The sequence below is a fragment of the Amphiprion ocellaris genome, chromosome 16 (genome assembly GCF_022539595.1).
Source record: "Amphiprion ocellaris isolate individual 3 ecotype Okinawa chromosome 16, ASM2253959v1, whole genome shotgun sequence".
Lineage (NCBI taxonomy): Eukaryota > Metazoa > Chordata > Actinopteri > Pomacentridae > Amphiprion > Amphiprion ocellaris.
In genome coordinates, this window is record NC_072781.1 from 30,121,931 (window position 1) to 30,146,538 (window position 24,608).

Consider the following 24,608-nt stretch of genomic DNA (forward strand, 5'->3'; position numbering starts at 1 on the left):
GAGACACTTTTTGACCTCCTAAATCACTTTCCTTGTAGGTAATGGAGCGCGAAGCCCCTCAGCGCTGGCTGTGCCATCTTAAAGTGTTGATCATAGCAGGGGGGCCTTTTAGTTCCCTAAACTGCATCCAGCTCTGCGGCCACCGAGTCGACTTCCAGTTGAGCAACACAGCTGACCAACCTGCCTAATCAAGCGTGTGGCTGTGTGCCAGCGTGGATATCGACTGACCCAAATAACCCGTGTCGCATGCAGGCCAGAGTGAGGGGCGAAGGATGATAAACAAAGCAGGAGGGGGTTAAAAACAAATCTATCCATCTATCCATCTCTAACACGTGCTTATCTCCCTCACCAGGTAATGATTTCCTGGAGGATTCTCCGTATGAACCAGTCAACAGCCGTCTATCTGACATTTTCCGCCTGGCTCCCATCATAGGTAAGATTAAAGAGAAAGAAATCTCTGCGGAGGCTTCCACTTCAACCCTTAATATTTATTTTTTCCGCCACTCTCCTCTCCATTGAGATACAGTCAAGCACCACGCTGTGCATGCTCTCATCTAAGGTTATCTGTGTGTCAAGTATTTATCCTCCCTCACTCTCTCCACTCTCTGTCTCTCTCTCCCCTCGTTCTCACCCCAGCGATATTGCATGCTGACTGGAAGTGACCTTGCATGGGGAGCTATAGTTCTGAGTCTCATCAAGCAGTGGATAAATGCTTTCGGATGCTGAAGTGGGAGGGGGCCCTCTCTTGTTCCTCGTGTATTTTGCTGTGGTTTTGTCGGACAGCTCCCTGTTGTGGCTCTTTGAGTCCACTTGTTGAAAAGAGTGTGAGTAACGTGGGAGAGCATGACAAGCACTTTTCTGTTCAGAGCTGTTTGAGGAGGGAGAAGTGCTGACTCGAGCCTCTAGATGGCGATGTTATTCCCTTCTTCACGGCTGCTCAGGTGCTCTGAGAGTGTTCATGTGGGTATTAGAGAGCCTGACGTATGGATGTGGCGCAATCATGTAGCTGCTTACATTTTCATTATTGCACTGCAGGTGATGAGCGGCGTGTCAAATCAAAAAGGCGTATTCTGCCTCCACATCCTCCAAGAACAAGGCTCATGTTTTGACCCCTTTTCAATAAAGAGGAGCCTTTCGTCTCTGTTTGCTCTGTCACTCTTTAATCTCACAATAGGCTGAGTTGCCCTCAACCAGCGCTTCTCCAACATAATGTGGGTGGAAACAAAAATCTCGCACTTGATGACCAATTTGCCTGTGAAGAAACACTGACAGAGGAGCCAGCTTTGTTTCTGAAGTCTGCTAGTTTCTCCTGCTAGAAAAAGAAGTGCACTTTCAGAGGAGAAACGCCATGTGTTTCTGGGTTTTAATGTGCCAGCCAGTCGCAGCGAGGACGAGACAGTCGCAGGCCATGAAACATGTGCAGCTCAGGATCATAGTTCACATCGCAGGCAGGTGCCATCCCTCGACAGTCAGAGCCGAGGCTTCCAGGAGTGGAAACAGACAGATTTATGGTGTCGTTCTTGTACTGATGGCAGCCACTCCACATTTGATGTCCAAATGCCTCCTTACGTTGATTGACGGCTTTGCATATATATATCTCTGTTCGGAAGAGATCAGACGTTATGGCGTCATGTTTGAAAAGTGAGCTTTTTGTTTCAAATGACTGATGTTTCGTTGACTAGCTTAGTGGTTCCTATCATTGTTGTCCTGTAGTCCCTTAAAATGAAGCAACATCTGCATGTCATCCCATATTTTTGCTTTGAAAATGGTCAAATTTGACAAAATTTTATCAGTTAAGGAGGGAGAGTGTTAAGTATTTAACTACAAAGTGAAATATTTTAGAAAAAAAGGTAGGCATGTTCAGTATTTAACTGTATAGTCAAATAATACAGAAAAATCAGAAAGTCAAATTTATCTTCAGACCCTTTGAGACCAGTGATAGTCCAGTTACAACTTTATGTTCATTGACAGATTTTCTTGTATTTGAAAAGTTCTGACGAGCAAGCAGTTGGCATTTTAGCCTCAAACAACACATTTTCTGTTGACATTTTTGGCGTTTTATCCCTTAAAATGAAAGGGAGCCCTCATTTTAGTTTTGAAAATGGTTTAGTTTGGCAGAATTTATAGGCTAAGCAGAGAAAAGTGTTCAATATTGAACTAGAAATATTGTTAGATATCTGAGAAAAATAAAAAAATTAAAAAAAACACAGTTTTGTGTTACTTTGCATATCTCTCTTTATTCGAGGAGTTGGGTCCAGCAAACAGTTAGTACTTTAGCTTTAGGCAGCAAACTTTCTGTTTACTAACTTAGTGGTTCCCATCATTTTTGTCCTGTTGTCCCTTAAAATGAAGCAACATCTTCATGTGATCCCACATTTAAGCTTTGAAAATGGTCAAATTTGGCAGAATTTTATCAGTTAAGGAAGGAAAAGCCTCAGTGTTTAACTATAAAGTCAAATATCTGAGAATAGTGAGGAAAAAAACAGAATTTTGTGTAACTTGCAGTAATTCTTCAGATTTATCTTTGGACCCCTTGTGACCACTAGACTAGTCTTTTCAGTGATAGTCACACATATCTAAGTTCACAGATAGCTCTTGCATGTCTCTCTTTATCTAACATCAGATTAGCTCATCGTTAAACTGCTTTTATTGAGAGGACGACTTTTTCATGGAGAGTAAATGTGCAAGTACAATGGTGATTATCACGGAAAAGGCCAAGTGCAAGGATAATGCGTAAAGGGATCCAGCTAGGAGGAGAACAGCGACTGGACATTAGAGGAAAATCACAGAGCAGGAGTTAAAGGATGCAGGGGTGAGAAGGAAAGGCTGCAGGGGTGAGGGTTAATCAGAGAATAGCAGGGTAAGGCTAAGAGGACAGGGAGCACAGACACTGAAAGCATGAGATCGCTGTGCCTCGTCTGGCCTGTCTGTGGAAATTAAAGGGCAAGGTGATAGGAGAAAGATCGAGGCAGAAATGATGAGAGCTTGCAGCTTGTTTTTGGACACTCAGACACTCTGTTAGATTTCACTTCTACTGTGCAGCACACTGAACTGAGCAGAAAGTGCAAAACAGCCACAAAAACACATACTTTGTGAGGCGATGAATATGAAAAGTATTCTCTAGGGATTGTCGGTTTTAAATTATGTAAATGTAGGTCTTGTTTCCTGTAGAACTTTATGTTAGAGGATATTATAGTGCAGCACAATACCCAGCTTGATTGCATTTCTCCCTTAGATCTCTGTACATTTTCTGTTTTCTTTGCTCTCCTATCATCTGCACATTTTCTAACATTTCCTTTTTATGCTAAAAAATTAAAAATAATGCTAATAGTGTCTTTGGTGGTTCAAATTAATCAATTAAACCATTTTGTTTTTGCACACAGCCATCAGGTTTCATGACACCAGTTTGTCAGGCACTTCTGATTGAGGTCAGTGATCTGTGGTGAACCCCTATTTCAGGAGGCTCTCTGAACACGCTTCATGTGTGTCACGGTTAGGCAGTTCGACTCAGTGATCCCAGGATATAGGAACAATAGGCAGTCTCCGTGATCCTGTAATTCCATAATCGACCCCTTGTCTCTGAGCGAAGCCACTAATCTTTAGTGACACCAATACATACAGTGCACAGATGCACAGACGCTCAGATACACACTGCAGCGCCCGAACACCTGCTCCCAGTGACACGCCCATGGACCTCAGGCTGATTTCATCACGGAGACATGCAGGGTGTCGCCTCGGCCACACAAATACACAAAACACGCAACTAGAGTGGACATATGCACTGAGTGTGCTCATTTACAGAAACATTATTGAAGCGTACTTGATCCTCTGAATCACAAAACTCAATGTGGCAGGTTTAGTAGGCAGGTTATCTTTCAAAAAGATTGAAAAAAAACAAACAAAAAAAAAAAAAAACCACCATTTATTAGAGCTAAACACTAAAAAAAAAACAGAAAAAAATTCAAGAGTTTTAACTTTTTGATGCTCCTAGATGTAATCATCTGTGACCCTAAATGATCCCGTCATGAAACTCTACATGTCTGACTTAAAAATTAACCAAAAATAAAGCATTTGCTCTAATCAGATTCTGTACAAAACAAAAAAAATCTGAGTTTTTTTGTGCAACTGAGCAGCCATTAGTGACTCAGCTGTGACCAACAGTCATGTGACAAAAATTCAGGCACTTTTTGTTTGAACTGCAGGCTGTGTTTAAACGGATTCAGTCAGAGACAAGTATGGAAACAAATTAAAGTGGTTATAGTAGATCTATAGCATGTAGAACCAAAGTTTTCCCCTAGTATTGCTAACATCTGTGATCACATGGAAAAATGTTGTTCATGTAATCAAAGAAATTCGACTTTCAGTTTACTTTTTTATATATACAGACCTGATCAAAATCTTAAGACCAGATGAAAAATAGCTAGAATTTACCTTTTGCACATTTGGATCTTAATGAGGTTTTAAGTAGAGCTACAATATGCAAAAGCAAGAAGGGGGAGTGAGACAAAAAGCACTTTGAAAAAGTAATTTATTGAAAACAACAAGTAAACTGAAATAGGCTGTTTATCAGCTGATCAAAAGTTTAAGACCATCACTCAAAAAATTACAAAAAACTCTCCAAACCAGAACAAAAAATGTTCTCAGTAGGACTCAGTAATGAGTAGCTCCACCGTTATTGTTAATCACTTCAAAAATTCATTTGGGCATGCTTGATGCGAGTGTTTCCAGGAGGCTGGTGGGAACATTGCTCCAAGTGGTGAAGATGGCTTCACGAAGGGCATCAACTGTCTGGAACTGATGGCCATTTTTATAAACTTCCCTTGCCATCCATCCCCAAATGTTCTCTATGGGATTTAAATCAGGGGAACATGCGGGATGGTCCAAAAGAGTGATGTTATTCTCCCTGAAGAAGTCCTTGGTCAAGCGAGCATTGTGAACTGCAGCGTTGTCCTGTTGAAAAACCCAGCTGTTACCACACAGACGAGGGCCCTCAGTCATGAGGGATGCCCGCTGCAACATCTGCACGTAACCAGCCGCCGTTTGACGACCTGCACCACCTGAAGCTCCAGTGTTCCACTGAATGAAAAAGCACCCCAGATCATGATGGACCCCCCTCCACTGTGCCGGGTAGAAAACATCTCAGGTGGGATCTCCTTGTCATGCCAGTAACGTTGGAAGCCATCTGGACCGTCAAGGTTACATTTTTTCTCATCAGAGAATAAAACTTTTTTCCACCTTTCAATGTCCCATGTTTGATGGTCCCTGGCAAAGTCTAAACGGCAGTTTTGTGGCGTTGTAGGAGACGAGGTCTTTGAATTCGTTTTTTGTTTTTGAAACCCTTTTCCCGCAGATGCCGTCTGATGGTTATTGCACTGCAGTCGGCACCAGTAAGGGCCTTAATTTGGGTCGAGGACCACCCTGTGTCTTGACGGACAGCCAATCGGATCCTCCGGCTCAGCACAGGTGTAATTTTTTTGGGTCTACCACTTGACTTTTTTGTTCCATAATGCTCAGGATCTTTCAAAAAATTTAGAATGACTGTCTTACTGCATCCAACCTCAGCAGCAATGGCACGCTGCGAGAGGCCTTGTTTATGCAGCTCAATGATCCGACCACGTTCAAGAAGAGAAAGCTTCTTAGCTTTAGCCATCAGGAGGGCATGACCATGTGAATGCCTGACAGAAGATGAGAATTATGAGCAGATTTGGGCTTTTATAGCCTGTGGTCTTACACTTTTGATCAGCTGATAAACAGCCTATTTCAGTTTACTTGTTGTTTTCAATAAATTACTTTTTCAAAGTGCTTTTTGTCTCACTCCCCCTTCTTGCTTTTGCATATTGTAGCTCTACTTAAAACCTCATTAAGATCCAAATGTGCAAAAGGTAAATTCTAGCTATTTTTCAACTGGTCTTAAGATTTTGATCAGGTCTGTATATATATATATATATATATATATATATATATATATATATATATATATATATATATATATACACACGATTTTTGGCAATAAAACTTTGCCATACTGCACAATAGGCAGTTCTGAGTCTCTTCTCCTTCTTCATGGTTGTTCTGTTTCCATAGAGGTACAAGACTTTATATTGCAGTGAAAAATGAAGCAACAGTGAGGAAAAACGTCACATGCAAAAAAAAAAAAACAAAAAAAAAATTGCCAGAAACTACTTTGTGCTCAGAAGGTTAATAGGGATTAAGATTGAAACAGGAGGCAACGTCAGCAGAGTCAAGATTCCCAGAGCTCATGCAAGTCTGATTTCGAGCATTTTTCCTCAAAAAATAGGCATATCTCTCGCATAATTCTATTCATCTCTGCACTTTTGTGCTTCCTCGTCATTATCAAGCTTTTAAAATGTGATTGAAATCATATAACACCCACTTAACATGAGATGTATAAAACACTCCACATAAGATTAAGCTTAAATGATCAAACAAATCTTTTATTTCAAGCCAGTAGACGTGCACACAACACGCAGCAGTGCCACTGGCTTAATTTAGCTAATTATTTTCAGATCTTTACCTGGGGCAGACTGCCTTCACCTCTGGGGAGTCCAGTGAGTCACAGTGTAGCGAGAGCAACTCACTTCTCTGCTCCAATAAATGAGCAACTGCTGTTTCTATAGAGCTGCAGACATAATGGTGGTGCTTTTAGACATAAAATACTGGACACTGTAGCACCTTAAAGTATTTGAGATTGTTTTGGCTCAATAAACTTCAAAAGCAATTAAAATGTAAAGCTTTTTTTGTCTCTATTACCTCCTGATCAGTATGTCTTTGCTGCTTGGAAGTTGCTAGAAATGCATCTCATACGCTACCGTTCAAAAGTTTGGGGTCACCAAGAAAATTTCATGTTTTCTGTGAAAACTCACACTTTCATCCATGTACTAACATAACTGCACAAGGGTTTTCTAATCATCAATGAGCCTTTCAACACCATTAGCTAACACAATGTAGCATTAGAACACAGGAGTGATGGTTGCTGGAAATGTTCCTCTGTACCTCCTATGGAGATATTCCATTAAAAATCAGCTGTTTCCAGCTAGAATAGTCATTTACCACATTAACAATGTCTACACTGGATTTCTGATTCATTTAATGTTATCTTCATTGAAAAAACTGCTTTTCTTTAAAGAATAAGTACATTTGTAAGTGACCCCAAACTTTTGAACAGTAGTGTATAGGAGGGCACTACCCCTCACTGAACAAAACTTCCAACAACTAAAGAAAACTTTGGATTTTTCTGTTTCGGTGTTGGTTTACAGACATATTTTCAGTCCTCTTAAAGGTTGCCAGCTCGATCAAACCTTCAGTCTTGTGACAAAGTGATTAAAACTCTAAGTCTGGAACCTGTGAATGTGAAACTACACATTCGAAATATTTAAAACTCATTTAACACATCGCTTGTGGCGGTGGTAAACAAGACCGACTTTATGTGAGGATTTAACAAAGCGTGTGCACCTGCGTTTTTTTTTCACAAATTCAACAGCGTTTTTAATTCAGCCTGCTGGTTGCGCTCCTCTGTTTCCTTTCCCATTGAAATCCCCTTGTTCAGTCCCTTTATCTTTCTCTCTGTGTCTCTCTTTAGCAGCTCTACCTGTTTTGATGTCTGTTTCAGTTTCTTAAAGGGCTCGTGAGTTCTTCTGCTGCCTGTGGATCCACCGACACTGCTGCTGCCTTATTAGTCTAAAATGTTTGTTGGTTTTCTTTGCACTGAACATGCACAGGCATAGGCTGACATACAGAGGTATGTTTGCATAAGGTTTAAAGGCTCAGTCTGCACTGATTTTCTCTTGCTGCTTGAGAGACTTTGTAAATCAGCAAGCAAGAAGGTAGACGCCACACAGAGCAGAAAAAAACTATAATTTTCTATTACATTTGCGTTGCATGAGCTCTTGTAAGCTTAGAGGAATGAGAGAGCAGAGTTGAGATGAAATGGCTGCCTTTTCTCTTCACCAGTTGCCCATGTTTATGAATCAGTGGTCCATGCAGGAGGCAGCAACACAGAAACAGAGAGCATTATTCTGAGATTCAAGTGGACTCGGAATTACTGCCACGCCATTTGGCCCAGGCTGCTGGAAAATCAAAGTGGCCTCGGAAATGGATGGATACACGGCCTGCGTAGTTTTGTATCACGATATTCATGAGCACTCGCTGTTCCAGGTAGCTTTTGTGTCTGTTTTTAAAGCACTTCTCTTCATGCGCTGCTTCTTCTCCTCCTTTTTGTGCTTCATCTTGTTTTTCGACTCTTTTGGTATCTGTAAATGTATTAAATGACCAGCTCCGCCACCATCTTGACCACTCAGTGTTAATTGCTAAAGTGTGCCAAAGCCTCATTGCTGCATCTGGGAAAATTGGAAATCTGAGCAACTTTCATAACGCTTTGGCCCATTGCCACAGAGATTACAGAGTGTGATTGCACTGTTTGCAGATAAGACCGTTTTATTATTGTGCAAGACGATTGTCATGTAGCTCAATTACAATGAGAGGTGGGGAGGAATGTAGCGTGGGGCAAAAAGTGACACGAAGTGTAATCGACAGTCTGGCCAGCAGCCAGAAGGGACTTTACATGGATGCAGCTGCTGCGGTTAAATGACGGGGTGGAAGTGGGTGATAAGAACATCACAGATTCCAGGAGGTGCCACCTATGAATAAAGATGAGTTTTGTACAACTATCATTTCCACTCTGGCCCGCGGACTGACCTTCTCCAGTTGTTTGTCAGGTCTGAAGTGATAATATAGCATTTCCTGTACTTATCTCAAACCGCCATTTGTGCTTCAAAACTTTCCAGTAAACAGGGCAGTTTTCTTTTTAAGAATTACTGCACAGGATGACAGAAATTTAAAAGTTTCCTAAACCCCGTCCTTACATGTCAAGGGTATCAGGAAGCGTTCCTTAAATTCAGCCAAAGTGTCGGAGCTATTTATCTCCAACCCGGTGCATGCTCCAAATTTTCCACAGGCAGCTCCACGGTAATCAGAGACTGTGTTCTCTGGCTTGTAATGAATTTATTCCTCGTCGGTTTGGCTTAAACTCTCTCCTTAAGCTCCGTCCTCCTCCTAGTTGGCTGGTGCGGCAGCTTCTCTGCGTGCATCACCCACTCACCACTCATAAGCCCCAATACACCAAAGCTCAATACTGTGTCTCTTCCATGTGTCAAAACTTCAAACACATCTCGTCCTCCTCTCCTCCTACTTGCTGAAGTCAACCTTGAAGCGTAGTTGCCGCGGTGTCTGCATACGTGTGTGTGTGTGTGTGTGTGTGTGTGTGTGTGTGTGTGTGTGTGTGTGTGTGCGTGCGTGTGAGCGAGCGAGCGTTGCGGGTGTGAAAACATCTGTAAGTGCGTGGCCCAGCTGTCAAGCTAAAGGCGGCGTGTGTGTCAGGCCTGTGCTGAGAGGCTGTCAGCACCACTCAACCACTGGCTGCAGAGGAAGTCACTCTCATTATGAGCTGCCAATGTTTAGAGATAAGAGTGTCTGCCGCTATCTCTGTCCCTTGCTTGTGTTTTGTGTGCACGCCTGCATCTTGTGTGTGTGCGTGCGTGTGTTTGTGCGAACGCGAGATAGAGTCGGGGAGGGAATGCAGAGGAGTTACAGAGGTAGAAACATAATTTATTGTGCTGTATCTTTTGGAGAGAGAGAGAGAATATCCCGTCTGTTTTCTTAACTTTACTTTTTATTTGTTGGTTGACTGAGCACATTTGCTCTTTTTTTTTTTTCCTTTTTTTCCACCCCCCTGCTTCATGCTTATTCAGTCAAATATATTTGTTGCTGGGAGGTTCTCTGGACAGTGTTTCAGATTTACTGCTTTTTTAGCCTTATGATGCACAAATCCAACACGCTGATTTGAGATTTGCACCTGATTCTCATATCATTAAACAGATTAGGTTAGACATTATAGATTGTTATAACCTACACAGACTTCCCCCACATTGGATGAATTCCACTAACATTTATAGATGTTTTAGTGTTGACAGCCACAAAAAAAGTGCATTTTCAAGGACTGAGTAAAAACAAACTCTTATTTTTCTGCTCACTGTTATTATTTCTGGCCATGCAGTGGAGTTTAACAGTAAAATGTGTCACATCAGTCGTATTTCAAACAGCTGTGAAACAAACAGAAAATGAATAGACTCAAGTTGCAGGGAAAAAGCCTGATCCGCGCATCACTGTTGAAGCCTCATGCAACGCCAGATTGAGACTGAACAAAGTATGATGGTGTTTTTTAGGAATAATCAGTGCAGGTGATGAAGTCATGAAGTTCCTGGTTTAGTTTTGGTGTCACAGTCATGCAGGTCTGACATCATCGGCATTCTTATAACCCCCTTTGCATCATTTCCCAGAAAACTGCTCCTTCACCTTGTGAGCTAAATGACTCAGTTCCCTGGAGCTGATATTACTCAAGCTACTGAAAGAGGTGTCTTTCTTTTCCTGCAAGTCCTGCATGTCAATCAGCAGCCTTCAGAAGTGGTGTTTTGTTTCAGTGTAATGTATTGTTTGTTCATATTAGAGTCACGGTCAAGGAGAGGGCTTGGTTGGACGACTTCCATACTTGAGTTAAGGCTGGCGTTGGGAAAAGATATTAGCTCTGATTAAATGTGATGTAATACTCAGTTCTTTCAGTGATTTACCTATTTAATTGACAGTGCTCAAATCCATGAATGTAAATGCACTGGGGCACCGTTGCTGCATCCTGGGCTTAGCGCTGCTCAAAATAAATGAGATTGGTTTAAAGAAATACAAACAATCCAGAGATTTTTTTTCCCCACTGTTGCAGAAAGATAATAAAGTGCAGCCAGACAATTGTATACAAGACTATGTCCGAAGTCACTGTGTAAAACCATGGCTCAATCTTCACCTGCTGTTTTGGCCTCAATTTTCAAATCTGTAGTCATTAGAGCTGCAACTAGCGATTATTTCCATTGTTAATAAATAGACCAACTATTTCTTAATCAACTGGATATGTCTTGATTTACTGGTTGGTCTGATAATGTCAGAAAATTGTGAAAAACTGTCTGTCTGTGTTTCCCAATCAGCAAATATCCATGTTTAAGAAGCTGGGATTGGATAATTTTGACCTTCTTTTCTGAGAACAATCACTCAACCTGCTTAATTAACTATCAGAATAGTTTGCAATTAATTTAATAGTCGACAGCTAATCACGTATCATTTAACCTCTGCACATCTACTGCACACTTACTCTGAGCAGGACACGTCCGTGATAACATAGCTGTTAATTCCTGACTCTGTCCTTTAGATAAAGTACAAGTTCACCATCTTTGTTTAAGAACACTGCCACTGTTAGGATTTTGACATGAATTCCCAGAGACCTTTTTCTATGTAAATTTATCAAGGTGAAAAAACATATACTAAGAGAACATTTGATATCTGTCAGCAGGTTTCAGTGATGCTAAGTATAGTAGTGTCTATAGTAGTAGTCAATCTCCTGATGCCTCACGTTAACAGCTCAGAAAAAAGTAGTTGAGTAAGTGGAAGAATCTAATTTGTATTTTCGTCCACAGTGGAAAATCTCTTTGTGAAAAATCAACATTTGGTGCAAACATCCACTGCTGATTGTGATGACCTTGGGGGATTCCCCTGTCTCCCTCTTGGGTGGCTCGCAGGTTTTTTTTTTTAGGTTTTGAGGTATGTTTTCATCAAAAAAAAAAAAAGGTTAAATTCAGCTATAGATGCTACTCTGCTAAACATTAGTTATAATGCTAATTGTTAGCATTCCAGCTTATTCATTTATTACACTCTAGCTCTGGTTCAGCTAAGTTGTGAAACTGAGAAAGTGCCGCTGAGTGCAGCTAACTTGTCTCTATTTGTCTTTATTTTATCCACAGCTTTATTTTCTGGGGTGTTTGTAATACACAGACACATTGTGTTTCTGGTACACATCCTTACACTGTCATCACACAAGAGCTCATCTACAGTATGTCATTATTTGCAATGCATGAGAAAAATTTGTCCCCATAGGTGTTACTGTTGGATCCCCTACGCAGTAGTTTGTTTTGTTAAAGACTCCCACATCCACTGCAGACATTACTGTCGCTGTGCCTTGAAGTCTAATCAATACGGCGCTGTGTTAGATTGGAAACTTGAGGCTTTGTCTACAAGAATCTATTGATTGCTCTCTTTTTTTTTGCGCCGTTCCCTCCTTCTTTGCTGCCCGAGCGCTTCCATTCAGGCCCGGATCAAAAGCTTTATCCTTCAACGAGGTTCGAGGTGTACAGTTCCTCACTAAGGGAAGGACTCGGCCTGTTGGGGATTCGTGTTTGCACTGACCTTGTCTCACATCCGTACAGTTGATTGTTTTAGCATAAAGTGTGCAGTGGCATGTATGCGTTCAGTTAAATATAGATGGATTGTTGGAGGTTTGGGTGGAAAGGCGAGACTTAAGGAGAATCCGTCCGCATTGTGGAAGAAAGATTATTGTGATTCAGTGGTAGCTGTCAGCTTGCATTGTAAAGTGCACTATGTTATACACCTAGTTCAGATTTAATCCAAATCCTTATGGCAAGGTCAGGAGAGCACCTTTTGTATTTCATGTCTTGCTGGCTGTCTTTATTTTTATATTTCCTCACTCCAGCCGGGCCTTTTAAAATCTTTCTTCCCCATGCAGCTACATGTCAGCTGGCCACTTAATTCACCACACTGATTCAAAAATGAGTGATCCAGCTGTGGGCCATTGGCAGAATAATTCTAACAGCAGCCATATCATCAGGTTGCCAGTCCAATCACTGGCTGTCGCACCATGGGCCAAGAAAATCATTTAGTTAAAGGTGACCAGATTTGAGTCCCTCTGAGAGGTCTTTGATTGGATGTGAAGTGGAGGGGTGATTCATCATAGTTAATAAATGTGGCTGACAGCTCAAATAGCAGGAGGGAGCATGTGCCAGGTCTGCCTCCTGCCGCCGCTTTATACTGCATGCAAATACGGACAATTAACTTTTCACATACACAGCTGCAGACACCTACGCAGATAGTTATACATGAATATGTGTGCCCATGCAGTCAGGTACAAGCAGAGAATGGACTGCAGGAATATACAGTCAGGGGTTAGAAAATAACAGCTTCTTTGTCCTTTTATGCTGGGTGAATAGGGTTAAGCATTGGGAATTGGCTCCAAATTTCAAGATTTATCAAGATATTTTAATTTTGAGTCCGCTTTCATGTTTATAAACAAAATTTACATGTACTAGTTTCAGATAAACACTGTACTCCGCTCGCCTACTGTGTTTTCAGTGCCATCTGTCTGTGCAATCTAAATACACGTGTCTCCTAATGCATTTCTCTTAATAAAAAAGTCTTGTTTTTACTTACCTTCTCAGCTGTCGTTGAGTTGCTCGATTTACATGTGAACGGCGCAAAGTGTCAGATTGTTTCAGTCACATTAATTTAGCACGTTGCATAAAACACTTTGCTAGGTCAGAACTTGAAAGTAATTGAAGTAAACTGCCAAATATTATCTAGCTCTGTGTTTCTGCTGCCAACGTTCATCTATTAAATTGGCGTTTGACACATGCAGAATGCAGGTGGACGCCGCAGTAACATTACATTAACAGGAACTCTTTGTTTGTCTTCTGTGACAGTGAACGCAACACAGACTTTCAGCGACTGTTCTGCTTGTAGTGGTTTGTCACAGTTGAGTGAAGTAACTTTACTGCCCTTATAGCAACAGTTTACTGTGACTGCAGCAATTAACTTGTGTAATTATTAAGTGTGTCTTTACCTTGATGGACAAATGTATAGTGGTGAAGGAAGAACTCAGATCCTTTACTTAAGTATAAGTACTCAAAACATACTGCAAAAGTCCTGTATTGCAAATAAAATTAAGTAAAAATATGGAAGTAAGAAGCTGTTATACTACAAAACTGTATATTTTATCATTAGATTATTATTATTCATGCATTAAACCATGCATTGATGCTTACAGGTGTTACCAACACTGGAAAAAATAGTGGCTTTACTTTGCTACTTTACCATTTTACTACTTATATAAAAATTCTTGATTTTTTTTTATCATGTGACTGCTGCATGCAGCTCAGTTACTTGTGGCTGTTCAGTTGTGCAAAGAAGCACAGAATTGATTGCTTTTCACATGATTTAGTGCAAATGATTTGTTTTTGGTGATTTTTTAAAATGAGACATTAAATTAAAGCGATTTGGATGAAATTATGATTTTAAGCTTAGAGTTGGTTTGTCCTGACAGAAATCCACATCACATGATCAGTTTAAGGACTGTGGTCAAGCTAAACGTTTAGTTAAACATTCTTTTGTTTGTTGTTTTTTTTTTTTTATTACAGTTTGACATTCTTTAAATTGTGTAGTTTTTTTGTTGTTGTTGTTGTTTACATGTTTTCTGAACCCACCAGCAGGTTTTTGTGTTCAGAAAGTAAACTTTTCTCAGTTTTCACACCTTTCATACTTTACTCAAATGCATTTTAACTCCATTTGAATCAGGGATAAAGAGAAGATAGTTTGAATACAGTGCGGTCAGTTTTAATGACTCTGTGTTTTGCTCAGCTGGCTGAAGCATGACTGACCAGCAGCAGGTGTGTCAAAGTTGCGGCCTTGTGTTAAGCCGCCGCTCTAAGCCTTCAGCCGCACACAGTCAACTCGCAGGATTAACTTCTCTCAGCTCCGGCCGCTATGTCTTAATAGAATTTCATACTCCAAACCAAAGCAAACTGAACGGCACTCAGCTATACTGTTTCATTCTTTACAGAAGTGGATTTGTAAAGTTAGGCTTCTTCCCTTGCAAGGAATTGTTGAGACGTCTCATTCTCTGCCAGTTTGACCTTTTTTGTACAAGCCTTGTCCTGGAGATATTCTTTAAATACAGACAGATTTCACAGGCAACTTTCATCTTGTGATGTTAACAGAAGTGATGTTAGCTTTGCATTCAAAAACTGACAATTTTTTTCTCTGTTTGTCTTTGTGAAGGGAGAAGTTGATCACACATGTGGTTCAAAGAACACATATTTGTTGTGAAGCTGAAGTAGTGTTTTTGTACATTTGTGTGCCTTTAATTTGCAGAGTCATGAACTCTCTGACGGGGTTTGTCTTGCATAGAGGAAGTTTTGGTCCCTGAGAGGTTTTACCCAGAGATAAATCATCAAAATTATAAGAATTCAGATCAAAAATGACATATTTCGAACTAGTTTTATTGAATGAGGCTTCATTTACTCAGCATAACAGGCATTTTTATTCTTCAAATAGTCAGAAATGCATAGTTTCCTGTTAAATTAGATGACACAGACTCATTCCATTTACTGTATGTGGACCAATCATGCTTTCTGTCATACATAGTCGCCCCCCAAAGGCCCGTTCTGAGCCTGGAAAAACCCTGTGGCCTTGTGATTGTGGTAATCATGCTCATCTTCTCTGGATCTGGTAATATTGTACTATAGGACTGGCTTTCCCAGGGAATCTGTTATGATTTTTGCAGAATTTGCAGCACTAATTTTCTTTTCCTGCTTGGCGCACTTTGCATTTCCCTGCCGGTCGATCGGAATCGGAATTTACACTCCGTCCCCTGTGATCATGTTTGTCAACAGCCACAGCGCATCTGATTAAAGCAGCGTCTCTAACTAACAAACGGCTCTCTTTGGAGAATAATAGCTTTGCCCCTTTCCTCTCCGCCGTCTCCCTTTGTGCCTCTGCTTTTGATCACGGAACAGCAGCATCCCTGAAAAGCAAACACGGCCTTAAACAGACACACACAACCCCGACTGCGCACCCACACATGTTCAAGAATGCATGCACCCGCTGGCGCCCGCGAACACACAAACAGCACCCAGCTGAGCTCTTGTTCTGTGCCAGTCTCTGCTCTCAGAGATGTTAAATGAGGGCACTGATACATAAATTTGCATTTGTTTCAACCACAGCCGTCCTCCTAACTAAAAATCTATAACTGCGTGCCCCCAATTTGCCAGGCAGCCTCAGATGCTTCTATTCTCGGCTGGTTTCATGTGAAGCTAGCGTGACTGTCCAATCGATGCCGTTGTGTGTACACTCTCTTCACACATAAGTGCGCTAACAGTGATCTTTCACCACAGCTTGTCAGTTTGTAATTTAGGTAAACACCACCCAAATTGTTCTCTGGTTGCGGCTGAGCTCTTTTGTTTGCAAGTTGCACTGAGCAGGTACAAAACATCTCCCGAGCCTGTTGTGATTTCCTTCATGTAAGAGCTTCTCCTCACTATGTCTGCTGCAGATAAGAACTATACTCCCTCAGTGACGCTACAACTCCTCTTTCCTCACTCTGATACTGAACTATCCTAGAATTTTTCCTCTCAGGATCATGAGACACCTTGCTCCCCTGTGCTCCTTCTGCCACCTTTCTAGAAAACACCCAGAATGTGACTTTTGCCCATCAGCAGAATGATCTGAATGCTCTCTTTCCGGTTCTTGTTTCACCTGTTTCTCCTTTACACCTGTGAGCATTTCCCTTTTTCTGACCTCCCTGTGACCTTTGTGAACACCCGATGACCCCTGATGGATGTTTGGTTGGTGGTCCTGAATGAAGCACATCTCTTGCAGAGGGTGGGGAACCTTGGAGCAGCTCTGCCACTTCGGCTCCAGGCAGGGGGGGCGCCCAGGGCAGGGTATCCCAGGGCAGAGAGCCCTCTCTGGGCAGAGGCAGCCCCTCCTCCACGGAACTGCAGGATCCCAGTAGAAACAGGAGAGCTCATCCCAATTGGGCCATACTGGGTAATGAAGCATGCTTGACTTTTATTGAGACAGACACACATAACCCATGTCAGATTGCTGTCGGTATATGTAGGTGAACGTGTTCTGGTCCGATCACTTGCAGCTGGTTTTCTTTGGTAAAAGTCAGGCCAGACAGTGGAATAAAAAAATTCTTCAATTTTGTATGCTTGCATACGTATTGCACAGTGCTTACAGAGAGTTGGTTGATGATTTACCTTTCGTGATATTGCTAATTTAAGAAGACATTGCAAACATAATCCACACTGTAAAAAAAAAGATTTGCTGATTTGCTGTTATTTTACAGATTCAATCTGTTTTGTGAAATTGCAGGTAACTAGCAATACTTTAAAAAGTGTAAAGAAAAAACAATCATGTACATGTTAACCCCCCAAAGACCATCAAATAAAACAAACCAAAAACACAACCAAACAGACCAATAATGCGAAATACAGAAACTTGCTTGCTTGTTTTTGTTTAATTCCAGATGATGTCTTTTAAAATCACGGGAAAAAAATTATTTGCCTGTTGACCAGTTAAAAAAGAAAAAAGAATGTAATTTGTTCTTTTACAGTATTTAATGGTAAAAAAATACAATTTTAACTGTATTTAAATCCCCCAAAATAACATTCTTTTTTACAGATATTTATCGTTATTTGAAAGAAACTGTTCTTATAAGGGTGTTTTTCTTGCCACTGTCGCCTTAGGGCTGCTCTGGGGGTTCAGGCATATGGGTTCTGTAAAGCAACTTGAGAATTTGACCTGTAATTGACACTATATAAATAAAATTGAATTGAATTGAATTATATTAAGTACAGGAAAACAGTACAAATAGTATGATATTGGCTGTTTTGTTAAATTACAGAAGATATCGAGTAAAATTTGTCAACTTTTCACCATTTTGCAAATTTTTTCCTTTTTTTTAAACAGTGTATCTGCTTCTTATAATTTAAAACTTTCTGTGTTCTGATTAGTTTACAAGACATGCAGAAATAGGTGAAATTAATCTTGAGTGCGTGCTGATGTTTGCCTCCGGCTCATTTTGTTAATGCTCTTACTTTCCAGTCGTGAGCTATCGAATATCATCTGTCTGTTTATGACCATAAAACCACTTGTTTAAGTGGTTTCCTGTCACTGGTTCATGTTACACCCTGACCGTTGATGATCCAAACCACATATGAACCGAACCAAAGCCAAAATTGTTGGCAGTCTTGTCGTTTATATTAATATTTAAAATAACGGTGAAGTAGACTTTAATGCTTCTAAGATACATGTTGTTCAATTTTCCTTGGATTTGTTAAAGTCAGTTCCAGATTCTTGTTTCTTTGGGGCCGTCTGAGGGCAGTGTCAGTCCGTCCATCCGTCCATCCGTCCGTCTGCTTAGTCAGCTGTGTCAGGGAGGGTTGACGTGTCCTTCAGAAGAATCTCCACAGCAGATGTGCTTCTGTGTTGAAAAACCTCAGGAGAAGGGATGGTCAGCCGGAGAGGGGAGGTGGCAGGAGACGGTCGGCGGTGGGGAGGGCTGAAGGAAGCAGAAGATATGTCATATTTTGATATTCCCACTGTGCCATTTTGGCTTACGAATTTCCATTTTAGAGGGCAGTCAATGTCTGTGACTGCTACATTAGTTTTATGGCCAAAAACAGCTTATTGCCGGCTGCAATGGCGTGAGGGAAATATTTCATTTTGCATCCCAGCCCGCTGGAAAGTTAACTCGTGTTTGTGAATGAATTTGGTGCCTTTTAGGGTAAAATGTACTTACAGACACGTGGCAGCTAATAGATTACCAGGCTGGACTGCAGAGGTGTTTATTACTGACAAACACATGCACGTCACATGTATGTGTGGATGCACATCAGAAATGCACAATCACTGGTTTTCTGCTGCGAGTCTCGCTGAAGGGAGGATTACATCAAGGGGGCTGTGAGGTTGAATCATACTGAATTGTGTGTTCTGACGAGAACCTGAGGGGCCATACTCATCTTCTCTCCCCCCATTTTTCCTCTCATGATTTCACTGGTAGCTTCTCAGTCCGCCTGCTTTGATGCACGTGTTTGATTAAGAGAAGATTTCTAAGGCGGTGTTTTAATAAACACTGATTTGTTATCTGTTTCTGCTTCTCCTGTAGGAGGAAAAAAAAGCACCTCATAATTTGCTGCATTTTGTCCTTTCATGTTTCCATTGTGCTCTAAGGACAGACAGAGAATAAAGAGAGCATCAGATAGCTTGGTGCTTTTTGAATTTATTACGTAACTTTAGCATCACCAGTCTGAACCTTTGCTATGTGAGAAAATATGCATTTTAAGTGATTCACATCCTAGTAGTTGATTGAAACAAGCACATAATCACATTTTATTACATTTTGTTTAATATATGTGTGTGTGTGTACTAATATATATATATATATATATATATATATATATATATATATATATATATATATATATATATATATATATATATATATATATATATATATACATATATACATATACATATAATTAGTGCCATAATTACCTACCAAAATAAGTTTCTTTTTCAGTCCCAGAGCAGGATCACTTACAAATAAATCAACTTTATTGGCCAAGTACTGTATGTTGACACATGCAAGAAATATTTACTCTGCCAAGGAACACGACGGAGTTATGTGACAATCTGTCCTTTTGTCCGTCTGTCTGTCTCTCTGTCTGTTCACAACATTTTTAAAAAATGGACAGATTTGGATGAAATTTGCAGGGAAGGTCAGAAATGACACAAGAACCATGTGATTAGATTTTGGCAGTGATGTAACTTATAGTCTGGATCCACAGATTTTGTTAAAGATTTCTGTATCATTGCAAGATAGCAGCACGGCGTCACTGTAACTATGACAACAAGTGAACACTACATCAGCTGCCTGCTGACGATCACATGATTGCGATCCTACTATAAATCCATCACTGCGCACTCATTGGGACTTATCCATCAGAAATGACACAAGGAACAACTGATTAAATTGTGGGGGTGTTTCTGTTTCCCATCAATTCCCGCTGCCCGCTACATATTTAGGTCACAGGATTTGGTATCCGTGGATAACGTACACATGCATTATACACGCCTGTGCTCAGCGCAAGGTCATTTTTTATTAAAGATTTCATCCGTCGGAAATGATACAACGACCAAGCAGCCTTGGCGGAGTACTGCGCTCTCGGAGTGCTTTTCTTGTTACTTTTTTTTTTAACATCTCTCACCATGCTGACATAATATTAAGAACAAAGTTATAGGAAAAGGCAAATATGAGTAAATGATTAATCCTCTGAACCCCAAATAGAACATTTCTGGGCGTTTTTTTTCTCCTTGTTATTTATTTATTTTTTTATATATATATATATATATATATATTTATTTATTTATTTTCATATATATATATATATATATATATATATATATATATATATATATTTATATATATATATATATATATATATATATATATATATATATATATATATATATATATATATATATATATATATATATATATATATACATACATATATACATATACATATAATTAGTGCCATAATTACCTACCAAAATAAGTTTCTTTTTCAGTCCCAGAGCAGGATCACTTACAAATAAATCAACTTTATTGGCCAAGTACTGTATGTTGACACATGCAAGAAATATTTACTCTGCCAAGGAACACGACGGAGTTATGTGACAATCTGTCCTTTTGTCCGTCTGTCTGTCTCTCTGTCTGTTCACAACATTTTTAAAAAATGGACAGATTTGGATGAAATTTGCAGGGAAGGTCAGAAATGACACAAGAACCATGTGATTAGATTTTGGCAGTGATGTAACTTATAGTCTGGATCCACAGATTTTGTTAAAGATTTCTGTATCATTGCAAGATAGCAGCACAGCGTCACTGTAACTATGACAACAAGTGAACACTACATCAGCTGCCTGCTGACGATCACATGATTGCGATCCTACTATAAATCCATCACTGCGCACTCATTGGGACTTATCCATCAGAAATGACACAAGGAACAACTGATTAAATTGTGGGGGTGTTTCTGTTTCCCATCAATTCCCGCTGCCCGCTACATATTTAGGTCACAGGATTTGGTATCCGTGGATAACGTACACATGCATTACACACGCCTGTGCTCAGCGCAAGGTCATTTTTTATTAAAGATTTCATCCGTCGGAAATGATACAACGACCAAGCAGCCTTGGCGGAGTACTGCGCTCTCGGAGTGCTTTTCTTGTTACTTTTTTTTTAACATCTCTCACCATGCTGACATAATATTAAGAACAAAGTTATAGGAAAAGGCAAATATGAGTAAATGATTAATCCTCTGAACCCCAAACAGAACATTTCTGGGCGTTTTTTTTCTCCTTGTTTGAGTTTTTACTCACTGCGGGGTCATTTTTCGCTACAAAATGAAGTCCTGCACTTTTATGGAAATAGCACAACCATGGCTAGAAGGAGAGAGAACCCAGAAATGTATTGTGTGCAGTGTGAAATAGTTATAAAGCCATACATCCTAAATTGAAAAAGAAAGCGTGATTGAATGTCTTTGAGTATTTATTCTGCAACAATTGAAAATAAAAAGAATCAACTCACATGTTTATTTAGTTTAATTTGTCTCCTCTGCTCTGTGCAATCACAGCCTGCAGTTCAGCTGAAAATCACCCTGAATTTTTGTCATGTGACTGTTGTTCACAGCTGACTCAGTCTCGGCTTCACGATTGCACCAAAGAGTGCAGAATTTATTAATTTTTTTACTTTTTATTTTTTGACAGAATCTGATTGGTGCAAATGGTTTATTTTTGGGAGTGTTTACCTGACACATGCAGAATAAAATGATTTTGATGAAATACCACAAATTTAGACATTAGATTTGGTGAGCTTTCCTGACTGGAATTCTACAGTTCTTCATTTATACAGTTTCAGGCTCTGATATATTCTGTAGTTTTGGCAGTTGTTTTTATAAAGATGGCATGCTTTACAGATCTTCCAGTGGGATCTAGCATTGAGAGGGCCAAGTAAAAGCTAAAAACATACACTACCGTTCAATAATTTGGGGTCACCCAGGCCATTTCACATATGAAAACTCCCACTTTTATCCATGTGTTAACATAACTGCACAAGGGTTTTCTAATCATCAATTAGCCTTTAAACACCATTAACTAACACAATGTAGCATTAGAACACAGGAGTGATGGTTGCTGGAAATGTTCCTCTGTACTCCTATGGAAATATTCCATTAAAAATCAGCTGTTTCCAGCTAGAATAGTCATTTACACATTAACAATGTCTAGACTGGATTTCTGATTCATTTAATGTTATCTTCATTGGAAAAAAACAGCTTTTCCTTCAAAAATAAGGACATTTCTAAATGACTCCAAACTTTTGAACAGTAGTGTGTATCTAAACAGGGATATAAAAGTAGAGCAGTCGTGCCTTACAATTACAAAGAACACTGGAGTAAACTGCTAGTTCTGTGGCAATAATCGGACCTCTACTAAAATAGAGATGCACGCTGTTGCTGTGACATAAAGACATTCTGAAAAGGAAGCTGCTGCATTAGATTTGTACAAACACTCTCTTGGTTTTTATCCAGCCACTTGTACTGGAGGAGTAAAGTGCAGCTGGTGATTAGGATGATGGAAATGTGAATGCATGGTCTTTCACTGTGTAGTACAGCTCTGTAGTATTTTCCAATGGGCACAAAAGCTCTGTCCCCTTCCTCAGACACTTTGATTTTGACAGAGTGTCTCAGAGAGACATTTACGCAAAAGGCTGATAATGTCGCTTCTCCACTCTCCTCCCCGAAATATTCCTGCTGCATTGTGTGGGTGTGTGCATGAGTGGGAGGGTGTCTACGAGTATGTGTGTCCTCGGGGACGCCGGCGTTCAGATTAATTAAAAACTTCAATCCCTCTGTTCTCTGGCAGGAATTTGGATGCTGCCGAGGGCTTAACTGTAAATACCGTTTCTCCAAAATTGTCATTTCAATAAGATTCATCGTCTCAGGTAGTAACTGTTGTTTACGGCGCTGCAGTGGGGATGTAAAAAAGAGCAAAACAAACGCATGTCACGAACTGCCTTTTAAACACTTTTATGAGAAGCAAGTTAACATGAGAAACAGAGGCATAATAGACATCCATCTGAGATCAGATTTCACCTTATTCTTTTAGTTTTCTAGCCTCACAGAAAGAAAGAAAGGAAGGAAGAAAGAGCTGCCAGATGGTGTAAACTGACCCTCTGTGAGCAAATGGCAAATCATCGGCTTCATAACTTTTTTGTGGAGGCTTTATGTTTGCATCTTTTGGCTCAAAAACACTAGATTGATGGATGAAAAATAATGTCCAAAACAATAGCATCAGTGTAGTCATTAAAAGAAACGGATTAAAGATAAATACTGCCGCAGAAAACCCAGCTGGGCGTGTTTTCCACCAGAGACCGACAGTCCTGCCATCAAACATCAAAGACGATCATAAAAGAGGATGTCAGACCGGCTGTGATAACAGGATGAATGTCATCATCAGACCCCAAAAGTGTCATTTCAGCCCCAACCTTCTGACAAACAAATCAAATGGCATGTTTATTTGTAGCAGGGAACACAGCCAAATGGTACGACCTTTGCAATTTCTTTTTTATTCCTTAGTTTTATTTCTTTTAAACGTCCAAAAAACTAAATCTGGCAGGTCAAAATGTTTTCTTCAACCAAGAAAAGTCTCCAGTTAAACAATATGAAGCAGTTTCTATTAGGGGGGTCATAAGAAGAGGATGAGTTAGAGATAACAGTCAAAATGAAAGTGAAAGAAGAAAGAAAAACGGAAAAGTTGAGTGTATTGTTCATAGTATATTCACTGTAGAGTATCATATCGCAGCTTTTAAGGGTTCTGCTTGAACAAATACCTAAATAACCAGTTTACTTCAGTATAATTTTTACATTTTTGAGACTTCTACTACATTTCAGCAGCAAATACTGCTTTTTTTTAACTTACCTGCATTTAAATGACAGGTAATAAGCTTTACTTGATATGTCAGTTTCTTAGGAACTTAAACTTTTTTAGTTTGACTGTCAGTTCAATTTAGATCAAATTAAATGTACAAAGCAGACTTTTTACCAGTAATAGGGTGTATCTTGATTATGTGACTTGAATAATTCATTCCACTGTCCAAACTGGAGCGATATTCACACATCTTCTTAAATTTAGCACCCAAAATGGAAAAAAAAAAACAGTGTTAGAGCACCTTTGACCACAATTTCCATAGTAGGGAAACCAATAAAGTTGCTCCTGATTCTTTCTACCACCCAGAACTCACTGTCATCATCTTGTAGCCTCGTCAGCTCAGGAGATTTGGCCACCGGCACGCTGTCGTATGGATGAGCCATTATCATTAAATGAGAAAGCCTAAAATCTCCTCCAGAACCAAATGAGTCATGACTGTCTGAAAGAGAGAGCTTATTTTAAATCAGCATTCTTAGTCAGAGGAGCTTACGGAGGGCCACGCCCAGAGCGTTTATCCTCTCATTCCATTCTTAGAGATTTTGCACAATTCTCACAGCCTTAATATAAAATACTGATGATTAATTAGAAACAGAGCTCTGAGGTAAATATATTGTTTTGCTCTGAAACGGTGTTAAATGTTAGCAAAGTTAGCAGTGTTCAGAGGAACCCTGTGTCACCTCGTAGGGATAATAATCAGCATAAAATAAGGAGGAAGATGCAGATGAGAGCGGAAAATGCACAACATGTTTCAGTTCACCAAACAGCTGCTATAATGTAAAGGTCAGCGAGCGTCATTCAAACAGTGACAATAGAATATTCAGTCTCGTGGTGTGGATGCATGCAGCATTTATCATGGGCTGTGAGTC

At 40.0% G+C, this 24,608-nt stretch overlaps 1 protein-coding gene across 3 annotated transcripts in view; it reads left to right on the forward strand.

The window, feature by feature from the left end:
• The window catches only part of gfra1a (gdnf family receptor alpha 1a), a 144,806-nt gene that overhangs the window by 2,130 nt on the left and 118,068 nt on the right, over positions 1-24,608 (forward strand). For 2 of the 3 annotated variants that reach the window (XM_023266801.3, XM_023266800.3), the window contains exons 3-4: positions 353-433; positions 16,561-16,731. In XM_023266801.3, coding sequence (XP_023122569.1) covers positions 353-433; positions 16,561-16,731 — 252 coding nt within the window. The remainder of the gene's footprint in view (positions 1-352; positions 434-16,560; positions 16,732-24,608) is intronic. The other variant, XM_023266803.3, reaches the window with a different exon arrangement.